Source organism: Anopheles merus, chromosome 2R, assembly GCF_017562075.2.
Source record: "Anopheles merus strain MAF chromosome 2R, AmerM5.1, whole genome shotgun sequence".
In the NCBI taxonomy this organism is placed as follows: Eukaryota; Metazoa; Arthropoda; class Insecta; order Diptera; family Culicidae; genus Anopheles; species Anopheles merus.
Genome location: NC_054082.1, coordinates 45,380,992 through 45,398,922, shown reverse-complemented (window position 1 = coordinate 45,398,922; position 17,931 = coordinate 45,380,992). Strand labels below are relative to the sequence as shown.

The 17,931-nt window shown below is 49.4% G+C and overlaps 5 protein-coding genes across 6 annotated transcripts; 2 read left to right on the top strand and 3 right to left on the bottom strand.

Annotated features, from left to right (window-relative positions):
* The first annotated feature begins 656 nt into the window (after positions 1–656).
* Positions 657–5,097, top strand: LOC121588837 (matrix metalloproteinase-2-like). Its single transcript, XM_041907246.1, has 8 exons — positions 657–888; positions 958–1,110; positions 1,467–1,582; positions 3,016–3,177; positions 3,271–3,557; positions 3,649–4,317; positions 4,389–4,538; positions 4,788–5,097. Exons 1-8 carry the CDS (start codon positions 790–792, stop codon positions 4,898–4,900), a joined length of 1,749 nt encoding a protein of 582 aa, XP_041763180.1. The 5' UTR covers positions 657–789; the 3' UTR covers positions 4,901–5,097.
* A 1,541-nt stretch (positions 5,098–6,638) lies between these two features.
* On the top strand, positions 6,639–8,558 carry LOC121601114 (probable dolichyl pyrophosphate Glc1Man9GlcNAc2 alpha-1,3-glucosyltransferase). Its single transcript, XM_041929928.1, has 3 exons — positions 6,639–6,818; positions 6,900–7,560; positions 7,666–8,558. Exons 1-3 carry the CDS (start codon positions 6,760–6,762, stop codon positions 8,452–8,454), a joined length of 1,509 nt encoding a protein of 502 aa, XP_041785862.1. The 5' UTR covers positions 6,639–6,759; the 3' UTR covers positions 8,455–8,558.
* Positions 8,559–8,622: 64 nt separating this feature from the next.
* Positions 8,623–9,742, bottom strand: LOC121601128 (probable insulin-like peptide 7). Its single transcript, XM_041929931.1, has one exon. It carries the CDS (start codon positions 9,314–9,316, stop codon positions 8,840–8,842), a length of 477 nt encoding a protein of 158 aa, XP_041785865.1. The 5' UTR covers positions 9,317–9,742; the 3' UTR covers positions 8,623–8,839.
* A 504-nt stretch (positions 9,743–10,246) lies between these two features.
* On the bottom strand, positions 10,247–13,119 carry LOC121601104 (glutamyl aminopeptidase-like). Its single transcript, XM_041929925.1, has one exon. The coding sequence runs from the start codon at positions 13,117–13,119 to the stop codon at positions 10,477–10,479; it is 2,643 nt and encodes an 880-aa protein (XP_041785859.1). The 3' UTR covers positions 10,247–10,476.
* Positions 13,120–13,366: 247 nt separating this feature from the next.
* On the bottom strand, positions 13,367–17,618 carry LOC121601095 (putative mediator of RNA polymerase II transcription subunit 26). 2 transcript variants are annotated; one of them, XM_041929909.1, is made up of 5 exons: positions 17,489–17,618; positions 16,139–16,467; positions 15,837–16,062; positions 15,068–15,764; positions 13,367–14,995 (listed from the first exon to the last, which is right to left on the bottom strand). In XM_041929909.1, exons 2-5 carry the CDS (start codon positions 16,252–16,254, stop codon positions 13,380–13,382), a joined length of 2,655 nt encoding a protein of 884 aa, XP_041785843.1. In that variant the 5' UTR covers positions 16,255–16,467; positions 17,489–17,618; the 3' UTR covers positions 13,367–13,379. The 2 variants fall into 2 exon arrangements, with proteins under 2 accessions (XP_041785843.1, XP_041785853.1); XM_041929919.1 differs by having other exon boundaries at positions 16,139–16,428.
* Positions 17,619–17,931: the final 313 nt, after the last annotated feature.

The following is a 17,931-nucleotide window of genomic DNA, read 5'->3' as shown; positions in this document are numbered from 1 at the left end:
ATTTATTAGAAGAATGCATGCTAGAATTCATGAACCAAGTAGCAGAAGGAAATAAAACGAACGCACTGACAATTGCAATATTTGCAGAAGAAAACACCCCGTCTCCTCAGTTGCAACTGTCACCGCGGGAGCGACAATGAAAATAGTACGAGACCTCCCGCGTGTCCTTTTGCTCTATGACCCCACGGGGTGAGTCGGGTGAGAAGATGTCCCAGAAAGAGGAGTCATCAGCATTAATCATTCATTTCTTTATTTGCTTATGCCAAACTCTTCGGTACGATCGTGTCGTACAGCAATAATTGCTCGGTCGCTAATTGGATTTGACGCGTCGCTCGTTCAGCCCGAACCCTGACGCTGGGAGTATTGGCGATACCACATAACCCCAGAACGCTTCCAGTGTCACTCCCTTTCGCTAACACTGGCTTACTGATTATGGAGAGAGACATGAGAACGATGCGAGCGTACGAGCCGATGCATGTCATGGTTGCTTGCATGCCGTCGCGAGATTCTCAGCCCTCAGCCTCCGGGGCAGTAAATGTGTAGGAATGAGAACGACATCGAGCAGTGAAATGGGTCGGCAAAGATCGCGACATGATCGTGACAATAATTAGCATCCAGCAGCATTCGAATCCGACAGTCTAATTATGTTGCTGATGCCAACAGCATCGATCGGGCAGTGCTCACTGGGTTGGCCCCATTTCTAATGTTCTGTGAAAGTATTTCCGTGGAGTGTGTTGCCGTCGCGTTCTGTGAAGAGGTTCAGTTAAGGGAAACAGTTACACTTCCACCATGGCTCGATATCTGTTGCATTTGTTTGGCTTGTGCTTCCTGTATTTGACAAGTCTTCGATTGATGCACGGTGCTCCCGCAGTGCCGACGAAAGAAATGGTGTGTAGTGGAACGAAACTGAACGATTGTGACCGGTAAATACCTGGTTTGTGCTTCATTATTTCGTAGATTGATTTTATGCGACGATTTGGCTATCTGGAGAAGGGCCCTACACAGGCGGAAGCGCTGTACAGTGGGGAAGCAATTATCGATGCTATTAAGCATGTGCAGAAATTTGGCGCGCTGCCACAGACGGGTGTGCTAGATCGAAGAACGATCGAGGTAAGGAAAACCGACAATATGCAATGTGTGTTAAAAGTATGCATATGCATTCTTAATAACACAAAGCATTAGTGATCCTTAACTATCAAACATACAATTTTTACTGGAAGTTTCGTTAAACGAGATAGTTTTTAAGGTTTGTTTTTCGAATGACTCGGAGTTAAAATAACTGTGTAGCACACTTGACATACAAGAAAAACATTATGACCTTTATTGTTTGCCCACCCAAATCACAAATCCGGAAATAATCCCTTTTCTTTCACGCATGACCCGCTCCGCGTTGTTTTCACTCGCCCATCTACTTCCTTCTGTGGCGTGGCACCTGTTCGCGAACGGGTCAATCCCGTCCAATGCAGCTAATGTCAGCGCCCCGATGCGGCGTGGTCGACGTGATGCAGCACGATCAATCATTACGCCACCGGCGGTACGTGATCGGTTCGGAGAGCTGGCGGAAACGGCGCATAACATACTTGTAAGTAGCCAGCAGGCTGATTAGGTCTGGACTTTAAGCTTAAAGGTCTCTCTGCTAAGGTATTCCAAACGCACACCAAAAACACGCCAAAGAAGGCGCCTTTCCCTTACAGACGGATAAGCGGAAGAAACAACGCCCTACCTTAACCTCCCTGTGGGTTGGCTGTATTCTGTTTTTTTTTTCTAATTCCTCAAAACATACAACCTCTCCCCCGTGTTTCATTGCAAAGCCCAAGCGGGCCTGGTAGCCTTTTAAGGCGCGAGGTCGATTTTTCGATTATTTCCTTCTTCGTTCGCCATTACCATCCCGTAGCGATGGAGGCGATTGTTGGATCGAACTATCCATACGATAATCTATGATCGATGATCGGTCAAACGGGAAAGGAGGTTGATCCCGCCGTTAACCCTTAAGTGGACAGTGAGATAGAGCATCGTTCAAATTAACGCCTCTTCACGTACGCCAACAGCAAATTAACACATTTCTGTGATGGTAGTTCTTTCTGAAAACAACCTTGCCGAACGCATTCACCCATGATTTTGAGTTAAATCGAATCATCATTTTCTGCTAACAAACTTAATCGCAATCCAGTCGATGCAAAGGTACAGCTTTAACTGAAATCGACAAAAAAAAACACGCACACACACACCCCGTTGCTCATACCACCATATTCACAGTGATCGGCCATTAGCTTTCGCCCTCGATAGCCATTTTCGTTTAATTGGTACGGCCATTCATTATCTCGCGTTAGGGGAACCACACCACCGCACAAGCGGGCCTGTCTGCAGCGTGCTGCACAAACGAGACACAACAGCTCGTTGTGGCAAACTCCAAAAAACACACACACACACACACATACACACCCCAACGTGCTGAAAAAGGAAAACGGAAAACTTTCACTTTAATTGAAAACGATCATGCGTGCACCATCATTGGGAGAGGGGGGCAGGAGGTTTTATGATTCCGGGGACGTGGCTGGGGTCGATCACATCACCCATTCAGACAGGTGCCATTTTAGACATTAGCATTTTCATCGATTTCGGCAGCAGGTGAGGGTTGGATTTGCACGAAAGGAAGAGAGTCCACGGGGAAGCAATCGTTAGGCAGCTCTTCCACATCGGCATTCCATCGGGTGTTGCGACGAAAGACGGATTGTATACTATCCCGATCGTGACGCTGATTACGCACCATTAAGCGGGACAACCAGAGAGAGAGAGAGAGAGATCACAGAGACATTCCCGTTGCTAAATTCTTGGCAGCGCTGGCTGATGGCTGGGTTTTGTCCGCCGGTGTTCCATCGCGCTTAATGATCACGCGCCACCAGGCCAGCGCAGTAGGAGGTCCACCTTTCGAAACCCCTCCTCCCCACCCAATTGCCTACCTTTTCTTCCTCCCATTGTACTGAACAACCTTTCTCTCGTCTCGCAACCGTTAAGCATCGCGAACTGGTCCAGCAAGGTTGGCGAGGACGCGGTGGCCAAGTTTATGGCCAAAGCGTTCGGCGAGTGGAGCAAGTACAGCAAGCTACGGTTCGTCCGCGTGTACGACCCGTCGGCGGACATCATCGTCGGGTTCGGCAGTGGCCACCACGGGGACAAGTGAGTAGCGTGATGCACACCGCACGGATCCGGGCAGGCGGATGGCGGAGTTTGATCGATTAATACATGGTCTCTGGGTTTCTTTTTATGCAGCTACCCGTTCGACGGTCCTGGGAACGTACTGGCCCACGCCTTCTATCCGTACGAAATGAACGCGTACGGTGGAGATGTCCACTTCGATGAGGACGAAAATTGGAAGGAAAACTCGACGCATCTGAGCGAGGGGGTGGACTTTTACTCGGTCGCGATACACGAGCTCGGCCATTCGCTCGGGCTGGCCCATTCGCCCGTCTACTCGTCGCTGATGTTCCCGTACTACAAAGGCATCGCCCAGGGCACGCTCGATTACGATGACATCTTGGCGATGTACCAGCTGTACAGTATAGTATCCGTTCCGTTGCGAGGATCGTTCCTTTCGCCCTCATCTCCAATCATGCTACTTCTTACCAATCTTTCTTATGCGCAATGCAGTTCAAAATCCTCACATCACGGACGAACCGGATTGGATGTACACTACCGAAGCGAGCACAACCGTGGACGAGTACGGTACCGTGACGCCGGCCGTCCCACGGCTGCCCGATTTAGACAGCGAACCGCACTACCCAGAACCGGACCCACTCCCTACCAGTACGCCGGCCCTCTCCTCCACGACGGAAGTGTACGACATCCCGATCACGTTCGTCGGTGACTACGAAACGGTGGACGATCACATCAGCCGGCACCATGCGCAATCGCCGCCACCGACCAGTGTCACAATGCCACCGGAGGATCGGCCACCGGCAGCCATTCCCTCCTACCTGCCGGTGCCGGATATCTGCAGCGGCAGTTTCGACGCGATCGGGCTGCTCCGGGGCGAGATCTTCATCTTCAAGGGTGCGTACTTGTGGCGGCTGACGGAAAAGTATCGCATCAAGACCGGGTACCCGGTGCGCATCTGGCAGGTGTTTCGCGGGTTTCCCAAAACCGTCAGCCACATCGATGCCGTGTACGAGCGGCTCGATGATAATGCGATCGTACTGTTTTCCGGCCGCTTCTACTGGGTGTTTGATGCGCTAAACTTCCTGCACCCGGAAGTGCGGCCCCTGACAGACTTCGGGCTGCCGGAAGAGCTGCGACGCATCGATGCGGCACTGGTGTGGCGTGAGTATAGTATGCCAATGCTAGCTAGTGGTTACTTTCATTCATACTTCCATTGCTGGATTTCTTTGCAGCGAAAAACAACAAAACGTACCTGTTTGCGGGCGATCGTTTCTGGCGGTACAACGACACGGCCGGCGAAATGGACGAAGGCTACCCGTCCTCCATGGACCGTTGGTTTGGCATACCGAACAATATTGATGCCGCCACGGCTGTTGCTAGCGGTAAGTTTGAAGCGTGCCAAGAAGCAGCAGAAGAAACGCACACGACACGACATGGCTCTCGTGAATGGCGGAACTGCGTGCGCGAAGAAGCAGGAAACGAAGCACGGCCCCGATGGTTGACCATTTTTCTAATCGTGTACCATTATTTCCTTACACCCTAACCTTGACATTCGCATCGTATCGTGCGCTTGGTTCGCTCCGCCAACGATGGACATTTGATATGCGACCTTCGACGGGTCTCCGGCGCAGGCAAGACGTACTTCTTCAAAGGGAACTACTACTGGCTGTACAATAATGAGCGCGTCCGCCCGGAACGTGGATACCCTCGGCGAACGGGAAATATATGGCTCGGTTGCCGATAAGATGCGAATGCGAATGCGTCACGTGCGCCCAATGCCGTGGGCCTTTCCGAGTGCATCTCCACCGCCACCCGGACTTTCAACATTGGACGGAAAATGAGACGTTGTGTAACTGCGTATGTTTACTGCATTTTGAAACCAAAGCTATTGAATTGTGCATTTTCTCACCAAGTGGCCAAATAGTCAGTAATAAAGTATGTTTATCGTCTACTGTGGTGTGTATTATTGCATAGCCAAAGGCATATAACTGCATCCAGGAAATGCACGATCTTGTTTAGCGGTACTTCAGTTAAATAATAACAAAATTGGATTCCTTTTTTTTCACATAATTTTATGCCTAAACTTTCGCCAATATTGGTCAGCAAAATTTTTCATTTTTGCCAAACTCGTGACCGTTAAACGTAAGACTTAGAAGGTATGTCCAGGAGGTGAGTCCAGTGGACCGTCTGCCGTTGTATTAACTACTTCGTATAGATGAGCTCATGATCGGACAACGACGAAGGTGTGTGAGGCGTACACCCGACTCAAACGCGAAGCATCAAGAATTGGATTGAGAATCAATGCGACGAAGACGAAGTACCTGCTTGCTGGGAGCTCAGACGTTTTGGGAAGCAGTGTATTAGTTGATGGCGACAATCTCGAGGTAGTAAAGGAGTTCTGCTATCTCGTAACGGTAGTTACTTAGCACAACGACATCAGCAGTGAAATCCGGAGACGCATTGTGCAGAGGAATCGTGCATACTATGGGCTTCACCAACTGTTGATATCCAGAAGACATTGAGTCCGCACGAAATGTGAGATATATTGCACATAGATTTGCCCAGTGTTCTTCTACGGACACGAGTCCTGGACCATCCGGAAGATGTAAAAGGCTCTGGGCGTATTTGAGCGACGCATCCTCCGGACCATCTTTCGCGGTGTGTTTGAGCATGGACCGTGAAGGAGAAGGATGAACCACGAGCTTGCTGAGCTGTACGGCGAACCGAGCATCCTGACGGTGGCGAAGGCTGGAAGGATACGAACACCAAGAAGGTGTTCGACAGCAATCCCCAGTGAAGCCAAATTCGCAGAGGAGCACAGTGAACTCGATGGCTGGACCAGGTGAAGCGAGACCTGTCGGAGATCGGGTGTCTATATGGATGGGAGGCTGCAATAGAGGAGAAAGACAGAGAGAGAGAGAGAGAGAGAGAGAGAGAGAGAGAGAGAGAATAAATGAGAATCACCGACTTAACTACAATTCCTTCGAACACAGCGATAAATTATATCGCCGTAGAGTACTCGAGTCCATTTATAAAATCATAAAATAAAATTGTTGAACCATGCCTCGTTTTTTTTCTATTTCTATTTTACGGGTTTTTACTGTGTGTCTAATTTTTTTATGACATCAGTCTAATCAACCTATTTTAATCATTTATTTTGTATAAATTAACCTTCATAGGTTAGCATGACTTCATACGGAGCCATAGTGCAAAGCTCCGCTTTCAAACGTATTAAGCGTTTCAAGCGTTTCTAACCTTTCGTAGCAAAATATAATGAAATATAATCTTAAAACGTACAGATTACAGGTTTACATAAAGCATGATTCTATCGGGCAATGAGTATTTCGGATAAATGATCATAAAAATCCATTCTTTTAGTTAATTTCCTTAAATTAAAACAGTCCCATCCAACGAACATCTGTTCATAGCCTTTTTCACTGAGCTGACGGGACGTTTGACAGCTGGCACTGTTTACCGTTTGTTGTTGTTTGTGAGGTGTTGGCAATTGCTACGAAACCGGTGTCGATGAGTACAAATTAAGTTCAAAAACTATCCTCATTGCCTATTTCGTTATCGTTTGCACGATCCCGACCACCCAGTGCCATGTTTTGGCACATATTTTTACTCGTTTCGGGTGTAAAGCTGCTTTTCATCCCTGCCTAGTAAGTATTTTCAATCCATTTGTACGCGTACAACTGCACTCAGGCATCTCAAAACATCTCTTCAATCGTCAACCCCTACAGCCGGTCCACCGACTTTGAGGTACACCGGAACTGGCTGGCAATCACGCACAGCTTGCCGCTCTCGCGATGGTACTACGAGAAAACGAGCGAATGGACGCTGGACTATCCGCCCTTCTTTGCCTACTTCGAGTGGCTACTGTCACAGGTGGCCAAATCGTTCGACCCGCGGATGCTGGACGTGAAGAATCTCAACTACGCTTCCGAGCAGACGATCGTTTTCCAGCGCTTCTCGGTCATCGTGACCGACGTGATCTACGCGCTCGGTGTGCGCCGTTGCCTGCGGGCACTCAGCGCCGGCAGTGTCAATCCGACCCGCTCCCTGCTCATCGGTGGCGCGCTGCTGCTCGGTAACGCCGGCCTGCTGATGGTGGACCACATCCACTTTCAGTACAATGGATTCCTGTTCGGCGTGTTGCTTCTCAGCATCGGTGCGCTGATGGAAAACCGACCCCTGCAGTCGGCCCTGCTGTTTGCGGTGCTGCTTAACCTGAAGCACATCTTCATGTACGTCGCCCCTGTTTATGTTGTTTATTTGCTACGGTTTTATTGCTTGCGCGATTTTACCGTCGGACGGGCGGCGGTAAAACTAATCAAACTGGCCACCATCGTGCTGGGCGTGTGTTTACTTTCGTTCGGTTCATTCTACGAGCACATTCCACAGGTAAGGCGACTGGCTTTCGATTGATGGTCATTAATTGCTCCGCGGTACTAATATGAATTTATTACTTTACCACCCACCCCTCTTTCTTTCCTGGTCCTCCGGCAGGTCCTTTCCCGACTGTTTCCCTTCAAGCGTGGCCTCACGCATGCCTACTGGGCACCGAACTTTTGGGCGTTGTATAACACCGCCGATAAGGCACTGGCGGTGGCACTAGGAAAAGTGACCAAAGCATCCAGCACCGGTGGACTGGTGCAAACGTTCGACCATACCGTACTGCCGTCCATAACACCTGGCGTAACGTTTGCCTTGACCGGGGTGGCAATGGTTCCCGTCCTGCTCAAGCTTTGCACACTAAAACCCTCCACCTCGAGCGTGTCACTCGGCCGCTCTTTCACCCGGGCAATCGTGCTGTGCGGCTGTACCTCATTCCTTTTCGGCTGGCATGTGCACGAGAAAGCCATCCTGATGGTGCTGATTCCGCTGACCCTGCTTGCCATCGCCAACCAGCACGATGCCCGGTGGGCCGTCTTTCTCGGCATCGTCGCACATTATTCGCTATTTCCGCTGCTGTTTAAGCCGGAACTTACGCTGGTAAAGATATGTCTGCACGCGCTGTACACTGCGGTCAGTGTTTTGCTGTTAAAGCTCATTCATCGTGCAACGTTCTTTCGCACGGTGGAGTTCCTGTACCTGGCCGGATTTCCCGTGCTTTGTGTGTACGAAAATATTGTACACGATGCGATAGGACTGCGGGAACGGTTACCCTTCCTGCCGCTGCTACTCACCAGTGTGTACTGTGCAGTGGGTGTGTTATACTTCTGGGTGTCTTACCAAGTGTCTTTCCTCACTACCAACGGGGGTGAAATGACCACAGAAAAGAAAAAGACTAAATAACGTGTAGATAAGTGAAAAGAAAATTTGAATAATAAAACCAATGACTGAAATATTCGCTGTACGATGAATAATAATCTGACGATCCACTTCCACCCTGCCGTATGGTAATGCTTACCTTTACCCACGCCAAAATCCTACATTTGAGTAATAACACCATTTTTCTTCTGTTTGTATAGTGCGGATTCCTTTATTTCACATTACAAATACAAACAAAAAATGTGCTGCAATATACAACCGATGCTGCTGCGTACGATGATCAAGAATACCGAGAAATCTTCCCGTTCTACCTCCACCTGCATCCCATGCCTTCCGTCACAAATCCACGACCGGCAAAGACCTCACCATCACCACGGATACATTCGCGTTGGCACACCAATACCGCCTATTACTTCCTACGCCGGTACTGGTTCAAGCGTTTGTTCGACGGACAGTACTCGGCGTACTCCTCCCAGGTGCAGCCGGTGCGCGTGCAGCACTCCGCCGTAATTGACCCGCCCGATCGGCGCTTCCCAGTGCGCCGGGTACGCAGAAACGCGTTCGCCACCTCGCGATCAATTGCCCACGGGTACGGCACGAGCTGGCCCTCGTCCACCATGCTCGTACGCTTTTCCACCATCCCGGCGTTACCGTTGCCATCGCCGCTGCGTCTCGAAATCCGATAAATGTCCTTCTCGCAGGCCCAGTACAGATGGCGTATCAGTTTCTCCCGGCAGCGCGAATGACTCTCCTGGTGCCACACCTTCTCCCAGTCGGCCCGGGTACGCTCGCTGAACGTGACCTCGAGCGCATCGTCCAGCCCGCCCGATGCACTGACAATGTCGGCAAACTCCAACAGCACGCACAGCGCCAACGGTAGCCACATTTTGGCCAGCTTGGTCCGCACTGCTTGCCCGAACGCTTCTTAACGCGCCAACGGCAATTTATAACGTTCACCACCGACCGCGACCACTCTTAACGAGCACGCCCTACCACGGTCATCTCTCTCTTCCTCTCACACACACAACTTTATTGTTACACGCCTGCACGCCAACACTAAACCGCGAACACTTGAATGCGCAACCACACGTTTCTGGGCACTGGCACACGGCACGGGCTACGGTCCACCAGCGAATGAGAATGTCCACTGGTAGGGCGTACTGATTTTATACTGCAATCCCGATCCTTCCTGCCCCGTGGTCCGACCACCATTTCTGCCAGTCCCCCCGTGATCCTGGTCGATGCATCATCTCACTTCCTGGAAAATAACATCCGATGACGACGAAAACACTTCCATACATAGGTGAGACCGCCGGTCCGTGTACCATTGCTATTGACTAATGTAATGATCATCATTCGCCGTGTGCAGATCGTTAAGAAGAGGGGTTGGGTGGTGGTTTGCTGTTGCTTCCCTTTTTTTATGCACGTGGCACCAAACCATCCGCCCACGCGGGGTCAGCCCTTGATGGTGGTGTGTGACCTATGTGGTGTGATTTTTTTTTTTGTTTTGTTTTGTATTGCTGCTTGCGATAATGGTGCGAAAGGATAAGGATCCGTGGTCGACCCACGGCGACACACCGGGCTAATCGAAACGGTACACATAAATTAGCCATCGGAATTGGAGGTGCGAAAGGCGCCGAACAAGAATAAAACCACACACACACAGTGGATACCGGAATTGTATAACTGCTCAGGATGAGACAAATCTTTCGCAGAATGAATCACATTTTTTTAGATAAAGAAACAAAATGTGCAATTTTTGTTTTAGCTTAGTTCAACTCATTTAATTAAAATTTTTAAATCCATTTTATTGAATACAAAAAAAAACAAAACAAACCTACTTTATTAAACTCGCTTAGCTTTACACAAATAATTTCCGCGTTTGTGTTACAAAACTATTCCCCCATTTCACGTACGCACTGCCCTACAGCGCGCCCTGTCCACAGCATTCCCATTTTAGGAGCACAAAACACACTTCATTAATTCACCTGCCCACCCATACCTCCCCCCCCCCACCTTCCAACTTACCCTACATAAAATCTGGTCCTATTGGTGCCCTTCCCGCTCGTAAATGCTGGCCATATGGGAATCGTGCACAAACTCCCTTAACTTCGGCACCTGCTTCATGTGCCAGCTGATAGTTGACGTCATCACGGTGCTGGCATGCGGCAGGAAGTTCGCCGGCAGGATAGAAGAATTTTTCACCATCAGCTTCCGAACTTGCGCCGCCTGGCGACGGTCAGTGACCTCGTGCACGATAAGATTTAACAAGCGCTGGAAACGGTCCGCTACCGGGCCGGCCTCCTCCGGCGGTATGCTGGAAAGAAACTGCACGGTCGGTGGTAGAAACCGGCCCGGGTCGGATTTAATCAAACTCTCCAGCACGGCAAACAGTTTGCCGGGGGTAAGCAGATTCGCTGCTCGAATTCGGTTCAATGCTAGCAGCAACACAGATGGTTCGTTCGACTGTTTCGGCAGACACTTTAATCGGGCGAAAAGACGCTCCCGTACATGATCGTCGGGCGAAACCAATGCTTGCACTACCTCCTGCACGGGTGTTGGCAGGCAGGCACGTGGACGAATGCTGGATTCACGTTTGCTCTCGATAAAGCTTGCTGCTAAGCGAGACCACCAATCGTAGGCAACGTCCAGCGCTTGAGATTGGAGCAACGTGCGACCCACGTTCCCGGCAAGATCAAACATTTCGCCCACAAATCCTGTCAAAAAGCGATCAAACTCTGCCGACTGCAGGACCCGCTGCAGGTAGCCAATGTTCTCTTCCGCCATCGCAATCAACCAGGGTACCGGGTCGGGGCTTGTGGCGAGCTCCTGCAGCATCTCCAAACAGAGCTCGTACCCGACGAGGCCGGCCCGTGCCAGCACGAACGCGTCATCGATCAGCTTTGCCTGCATGATTGACGGTAGGGTGGTAAGGTTGTCCACGATACTGTTCCAACCTCGTTCGTCGTACTCCACCCGATAGAACCCGATCTGGCGGGGATTCACCACCAGAACATCCCGCGTGTTCATTTCGAGTTGGATCACCAGCTCCTGGTCGGTTTCTTTCATCCAAAACGCAGGCTGATACTCATACTGCCCCAGGCTGCTGTTGGTGTAGTACGTGATCGGTATGAACCATCGCGAGGTAATATCCTGGGTGGTCACTTCCTGGTTGTGGTAACGCTGCTGCCGAAACCGCACGAAAGAACCATTCAGACGCTCAACCGTCACCACCGGATAGCCTGGTTTGTCTACCCAGCTGCGGAACATTTGCTCGACCGTCGGTGTGTCCTTCCGCTGCTGCACGAAGAAACTCGCGTACAGATCTTCCGGCGTTACGATACCATTCCGGTGCTGTTCGAGATAGTTCTGGACGCCCGCTTGAAACGCTGCCTCCCCGATGGAACAGTTAATCATCCTCAGAATGCAGCCCGCCTTGCTGTACGTGATCGTATCAAACAGTGTCTCGATTTCGGGCGTATTGGCCGAAAGTGGTTCCACCGTAAGGGGATGCTGTTCGTACGCATCCGCCATCAGTGCTGGATGCATGTGCCGCACGGCAAACGATTCCTCCAGCGGTAGTAGGTCCGGGTATGCGTCGGCCCCCAGCAGGAGCTCAAAGTAGGTTGCAAAACCTTCGCTAAGCCATAGGTAGGACCACCACGCAGGGCCTACCAGATTGCCAAACAGCTGGTGCGCCGTTTCGTGTCCGATGGTTAGCACTGCTTGGGCGCGCTGCAGACGGTGAGCTTTCGCAGAAAGCACCAGAAACTGCTCATCGTAGGCAACCAGGCCCCAGTTTTCCATGGCATTGCCGAACTGTGGAATGGCGACATGATCTAGCTTCTGCAGGCCCAAGCTTTGTCCGGTGTACTCTTCCAAGCTCGAGAGCAGTGTCGTTGCCGCTTGCAGGCTGAATTGGAGCGATTTCTTATCCTTCGGCGGGGCCAGTATACCGATCTCCACTCCAGAAGGACTTGCCGTGTGGACGGACGTAAAGTTTGCGATCAGAAACGTTACGAGGTACGTTTGCATCGGAGGAGTACGCTCGAACCGTACCGCCTTGTGACCGTCCTGCAGCCAGGTGACCGTTGCGATCGGTGCATTGGAAGCTACCAAATGGCTACCGTTTGCGACGATCGTTATCTGGAAGGTGGTTTTAAAGCCCGGCTCATCGAAACACGGAAATGCTAGGCGGGCATAGCTCGGCTGAAAGTGTGTCGTAGCTACCGCCATGGGAATGCGCTTGGCCCCACGGTACTGCGTGCGGTAGAAGCCCATCCGATCCTTACCGAGCGTGTTGTGGAACACAATCGTAAGCGTAATCACCTGATCATCCGCTCGGCGCAAGATTCGATCGGTACGAATGCGCAACAGTTCACTTGCCGGTTCGCTCTCTAGTAACTGGTGCGATATTTCTTCCCCATCACGACATCTTCGTAAGCAAATCGACTTTAACGTATTGCCGACATTGTGTAGAACCACTTCGTTCGTATCACTAACGATGGCAATCCGTATCGACACGTTGCCCCGGTAGGTGTAATCGTGCAGCCCTAGACCCGTCGCCTCTAGGTGCAGATCATAATGCAATGGCAGCGTGTTGTTGGGTAGTCGGCCATTGGCCGTTACAACCGGAACGATCACCAGATAGACTGAACACAGCACTAACCACAACATGACTATACACATCCCGCCAAACAGTGTGCCGTAATAAAGCGAACCGTCCGTTAAATGTTGGATCGCGAAAGCGCGTGCTCCAAAGGGTGCGTATTAAAGATTGAAGTGTTTTATCATGGGTGCAAAGGAAACGACGTACTTGAGCGCACGAGCTCCCAACGAAAGCCCACATGTTTCTATAGACCAAGGGCTTTGTTGCACAAAACAATCAGGATAGGTTTCTATCATCAATTAGCGGCTAAAGCTCTGAGCAAACACAACCCGCGTGCTTATCACTGGGAGGAGAAATCAAAATCACTCTCATCGTTGACGGTGCTCAGCGTTGGCGCATCGGATCCCGGATCGACTCCTTCTTTTCTGGAGGGTTTTTGCTCGAGAGTGGCCTGTTGCACTATAGCGTCGGAAGCTTTCTTCTCCTGTTTGTCTTTCGGCAACGTGGCATCGATAACGGCCGATGTCTCAACCGTTTGTGCATTGGCCAATGGTGGTTCTAGGGAGCTGGGGACCGTCACATCACCACCCTCAGGAGGGTTTGGTTGAGTTGGTTCAGCATTTTTAGCGTTAGGTTCGTACTGTCCATCAGATGGGTAGTATGGTTGGTCGTTTTGTTCTGGAGAAACAAATTGCTCCATCGGTTTTAGCTGTTCTGCTTGATTTTGATCCATCTGCTGTTGGTTTGACTCGTTTATATAATACTGCTGCTGCTGCTGCTGCTGTTGCTGTTCCTGTTGCTGTGGATCTTGGTTGTAGTACTGTGCATCGTAAGCTTGTTGATCGCTATAGTACTGTGCATTTTGATCATACTGATACTGCTGATTCGGATCCTGATATTGCTCCTGCGTCGCATACACGTTGCCCGTTTGGTCAACCCCTTCTTGATACTGATACTGTGACTCGCCCGCAGTTCCTCCTTCGACATACTGACCTTCCTGATAAGCAACAGGATCCTGACTGTTCCCATACTGATAGGCAGCTGATTGTTGTCCATCGTCGTGTTGGTACTCTACTGGTTGACCCATGGCACCGTTAATGTATGCTTGATCGGTGGAAGAGGGATTTTGTTCCCCACCGTCTTGGACAGCAGCAGTTGCAGCAGGTTCCGTTTGGTAGTAAGCATCACTCGGTTCTCCCCCGTATTCCGAATACGTAGCATTTGATTCATCAATCTGTGTGACAGTGTTTGGCTGAGCATTTTCGTATGGTGCTTGAACATCTGCTTGATCCATCCTCCATGTTTCAGCGTGTGATTCTGTTGTGGCCATTCCTTGCTGAAGATCAGGGGCTACATGATCACTCACACCCGTTTCAGGCGATGGAGGCTTGGAGGTTGACACTGGAAGTGCTTTCGATCGTAACGCTTGTCGTGCCGTGTTCCAGTGTTGATTCCTGGACTCGTACTGTTGTACCGGTTGTGGAAGCTGCTGAGCATCCATTTCAGGAGTTTCTTCAGGATTTAATATTGGCTCATTTGAAGCACCATACTGTAGATTGTCGTATGGTACGGGTTCTGTTTGCTCAGTAGTGTACAAATGCTGATCTGTAGCAGGAGTTGTTTCATCATAATCCACATTGGTATTCGCTGGTACAACCTCTGCTTCGAAATTTGTATCATTGTACTCTTCCTGATTAATTGTCTGATGATAGTCTTCATTTGCAGTTTCATTAACTACAGCGTCATTATCAGGTGGTGCTGTAGAATCCTGAAGTATCTCCTGAATATCGTTATGTGTACGATCATCTGGCTTATCATCTAATGTTTTGTTTCCCGCATTGAAATCAATATCTACATTCGTTTCATTGTCGTCCTTAACAGATTCAACCAATGTAGGTAATTCCATAGATCTTTTCTCTAGTTGAATTGTTTCAGGAGTTTTCATATTTTGATGATCTGAAATAACAGAACAATAAAAAGCTGTTATTACTTATGATTCGTCTTTTAAAAAATCTTCAAGCTTCTTACCTCTTTCAATCATCTCTGTCACCACCTTAATGTCCTCTTTATGATGCTCCTCCGTTATATCCTTCCTAATGTCTGGATCTACCAAAATGCTGAATTCTTCCAACTTATTCGCCACTTCCCTTACCGGTTCATCTTCACTCATAGTGGCATCTTCAAGATATGCTCCACCAGACTGTTTCACCTGATCCGATTCAAAGGGCGAAGGTGCAACGATGCTAACCGTCGGTATTGGTTCCTTCAGTACCTCACTGTCGATGTAGCGAATAAAGTCTTCGTTGGACATTGTGAACTTTTTCGGCTGTATACCACCGACGGTGGTGCTTTGGGACGTTCCGGCTCCACTATTCACCATCAAACAGTCATTCTCAATTGGGGCACTACTAGTATACGCTCTAGAATATGGACGCTCTAGTGACGCTGCATAGGTAGATGCCATTCCGTACGGTTTCTGTTGTGATGCAAGGTAGTTACTCAAAGCCATCGGCGGTGGAATTGAGTTTACGTTGGCCGTTTGCAGATGCGTCAGGTCGGACAGGTATTGGACAAATTCTGATTTCGTTGATGATTTTGCTGGACTTTGGGGCAGTGGCGTAAGCATTGCTGGAGGAGCCGTTATCATCGGAACACCGTAAGCGGCCGGTAATGCCAGTCCAGAAGATGTCGACCAGGTACGCATCAGATACATTTCGTACTGTGTCTGTTTGAACAAGAAGGGAAAAACAGATGGTTGTGAAACGGTTATTGCTTGGCAATCCCTCACCCAATCTACCTTTAACATCTTCAATCGATCCGTTTTCGCCGCCAGCGAAGCCGCCTGTTGATCGATCTTATTCAACATTCGAAGAATGCTCTCGTTCCGCTCGGCTCGCTGCCTTTCTGCCTCCTGCTGACGTCGTTGTCGTTGCTTCATCGCCCGCACCGTAGCCTTTTCGCATTCGGTCCGTTCGCGCATTAGCTCCTCAAACTGTCTTTCCAATTCTGCCCGCTGTCGCTCACTGCCGGCGGTAGATTCGTTTACATTACCATGCAGTTGTATTAGCATTAACAGGCTGCCAGATTGCTGCTACTTACCACTTCCGGATGCGAGCTTCCATCTCGTCAAACTCTCTCCGATAGGGTGCACGTGGCGTCAGTTCCGAACAATGGAACAATGCTCCACTGCCGTCCGAAACGGTGCTAGAATACATTGTGCAGTTCCTTCCAGCCAGTACCTCTGTACGACTCCTGCAATTTACTGATACTTCACAGCCAACAAAAGCAAACGATGGTGTAATGGCCAATCAATTTCAAATCACCCACTGGCAACGGTTTCGAACAGCTCACGGGTGCATCTGCAGCTTTTGTTTGTCGCTGTGCCTGTCCTGTGAACGTGGGAAGCAGTCAACAAACAAAACCAGCTGCTGCTAGGGTGAAGAAAAACGCGAACAATACCGCAAAGTTGAAGAAAATCAATAATAGCTTGCCTCGACTTGTGGGAAATAAACAAAGTTATAAACAGGACAACACATTACGGACCCACACACCACCCCTGTCTCCAACGAGGCAACGGACGAACCAAACAGCGATGGAACCGGAACCAGGCGAAAGGGGTCGTCGTTACGAAGTTCCGGACAAAACATAAAATGCAAGAATTTATCCTTGAAAAATGATAATTTGAACGTGTACACGCAGGGGAGGTAAGGATCAAACACGCAACACTCTCGCTACCGAACGAGGACACGACGAACGCACGTGCAAGTTCACCGGACCAGGACGACCGGTTAAGACAATAAGGTGGGGTTGTTATTCGTCGCACCCCTCGGCACGGCAGACAAAGCTAGGGTCAGTCACGCAAACCATGACCCTATTGTATGACCGATTGGACCGACAGAAACGATTCATAAGTGCTCTCTGCATGGGGGTCGACATCGATTGAGAAAATCTATTTTCGGTCTTTGAGAGTTCCAATCGTTTTGGAGCGTGCTAGCAGGTCCTGCCATTCACACACTCAGTTGGGACAGTCTTTGTTCGGTTAAGCTAGGAAGATTTAATGCATTTAAGCTCGTACGAGATAGTAATTATGGAATGTCCCACACATAAATAGAAGATTCAGTATCTTCCCTTGACAATTGGCTGTTCTTTAATATTCATTAAATTAACTTGATTTTAGTATTATTTGGTCTGCTTCCATAGTACAGTCGTCATGCGTCTTAACAACATATAGTACTCATCATGTTTTCAAGCCCCATATGGACCGTGCTTTCCAAATGTAGGACTGATTATCCTGTTGCGGTTAATCAATAAGTCACTGATAACTTAACCGATTAGTGGTACCCGCAGGGCTTGACCGAAAATCGCAATCAACCGAAAACGCACTATCACTTCAGAGACACTGCATCACGTTGAGCCAAGATATCGAATTAACTAAAACAAAAAACGTACCTTGAAGAACACGATTTATTCACTTTGTTTAACTCTTTCTCTCCTGTAAATCTTTACTGTCTCACGGTTAGAATGTCACTAAAGTACGCTCGAGAAAATGCATCCGATTCTATAGAAACCTTCCACTACCGATGGCCTACATCGAATGTCTGGTAGCTGCTAGCCGAATGTCATACCCTTGCTCGGTCACGCACCGGTGCGCTACGGTAACCCAGGGCAACAAAATAAACAACCAGCGTGTTTGTTAGATAGATCGAAGCCTCGTATCAGGTGGAAAAGTTCGACGGACGTCCCCTCCCGTGCACGTTAAATGTTTGTCCTCCTGTCCGTTGTCCAGGCCGACGCAAACGAACTTGATTTCTTTCGGACGTATTTCGTTTGTATTGCGGTCAGTAAAAAGAAAGGAATATAGTTCCAAGATCCAATTGGTTGATGTTATTTTT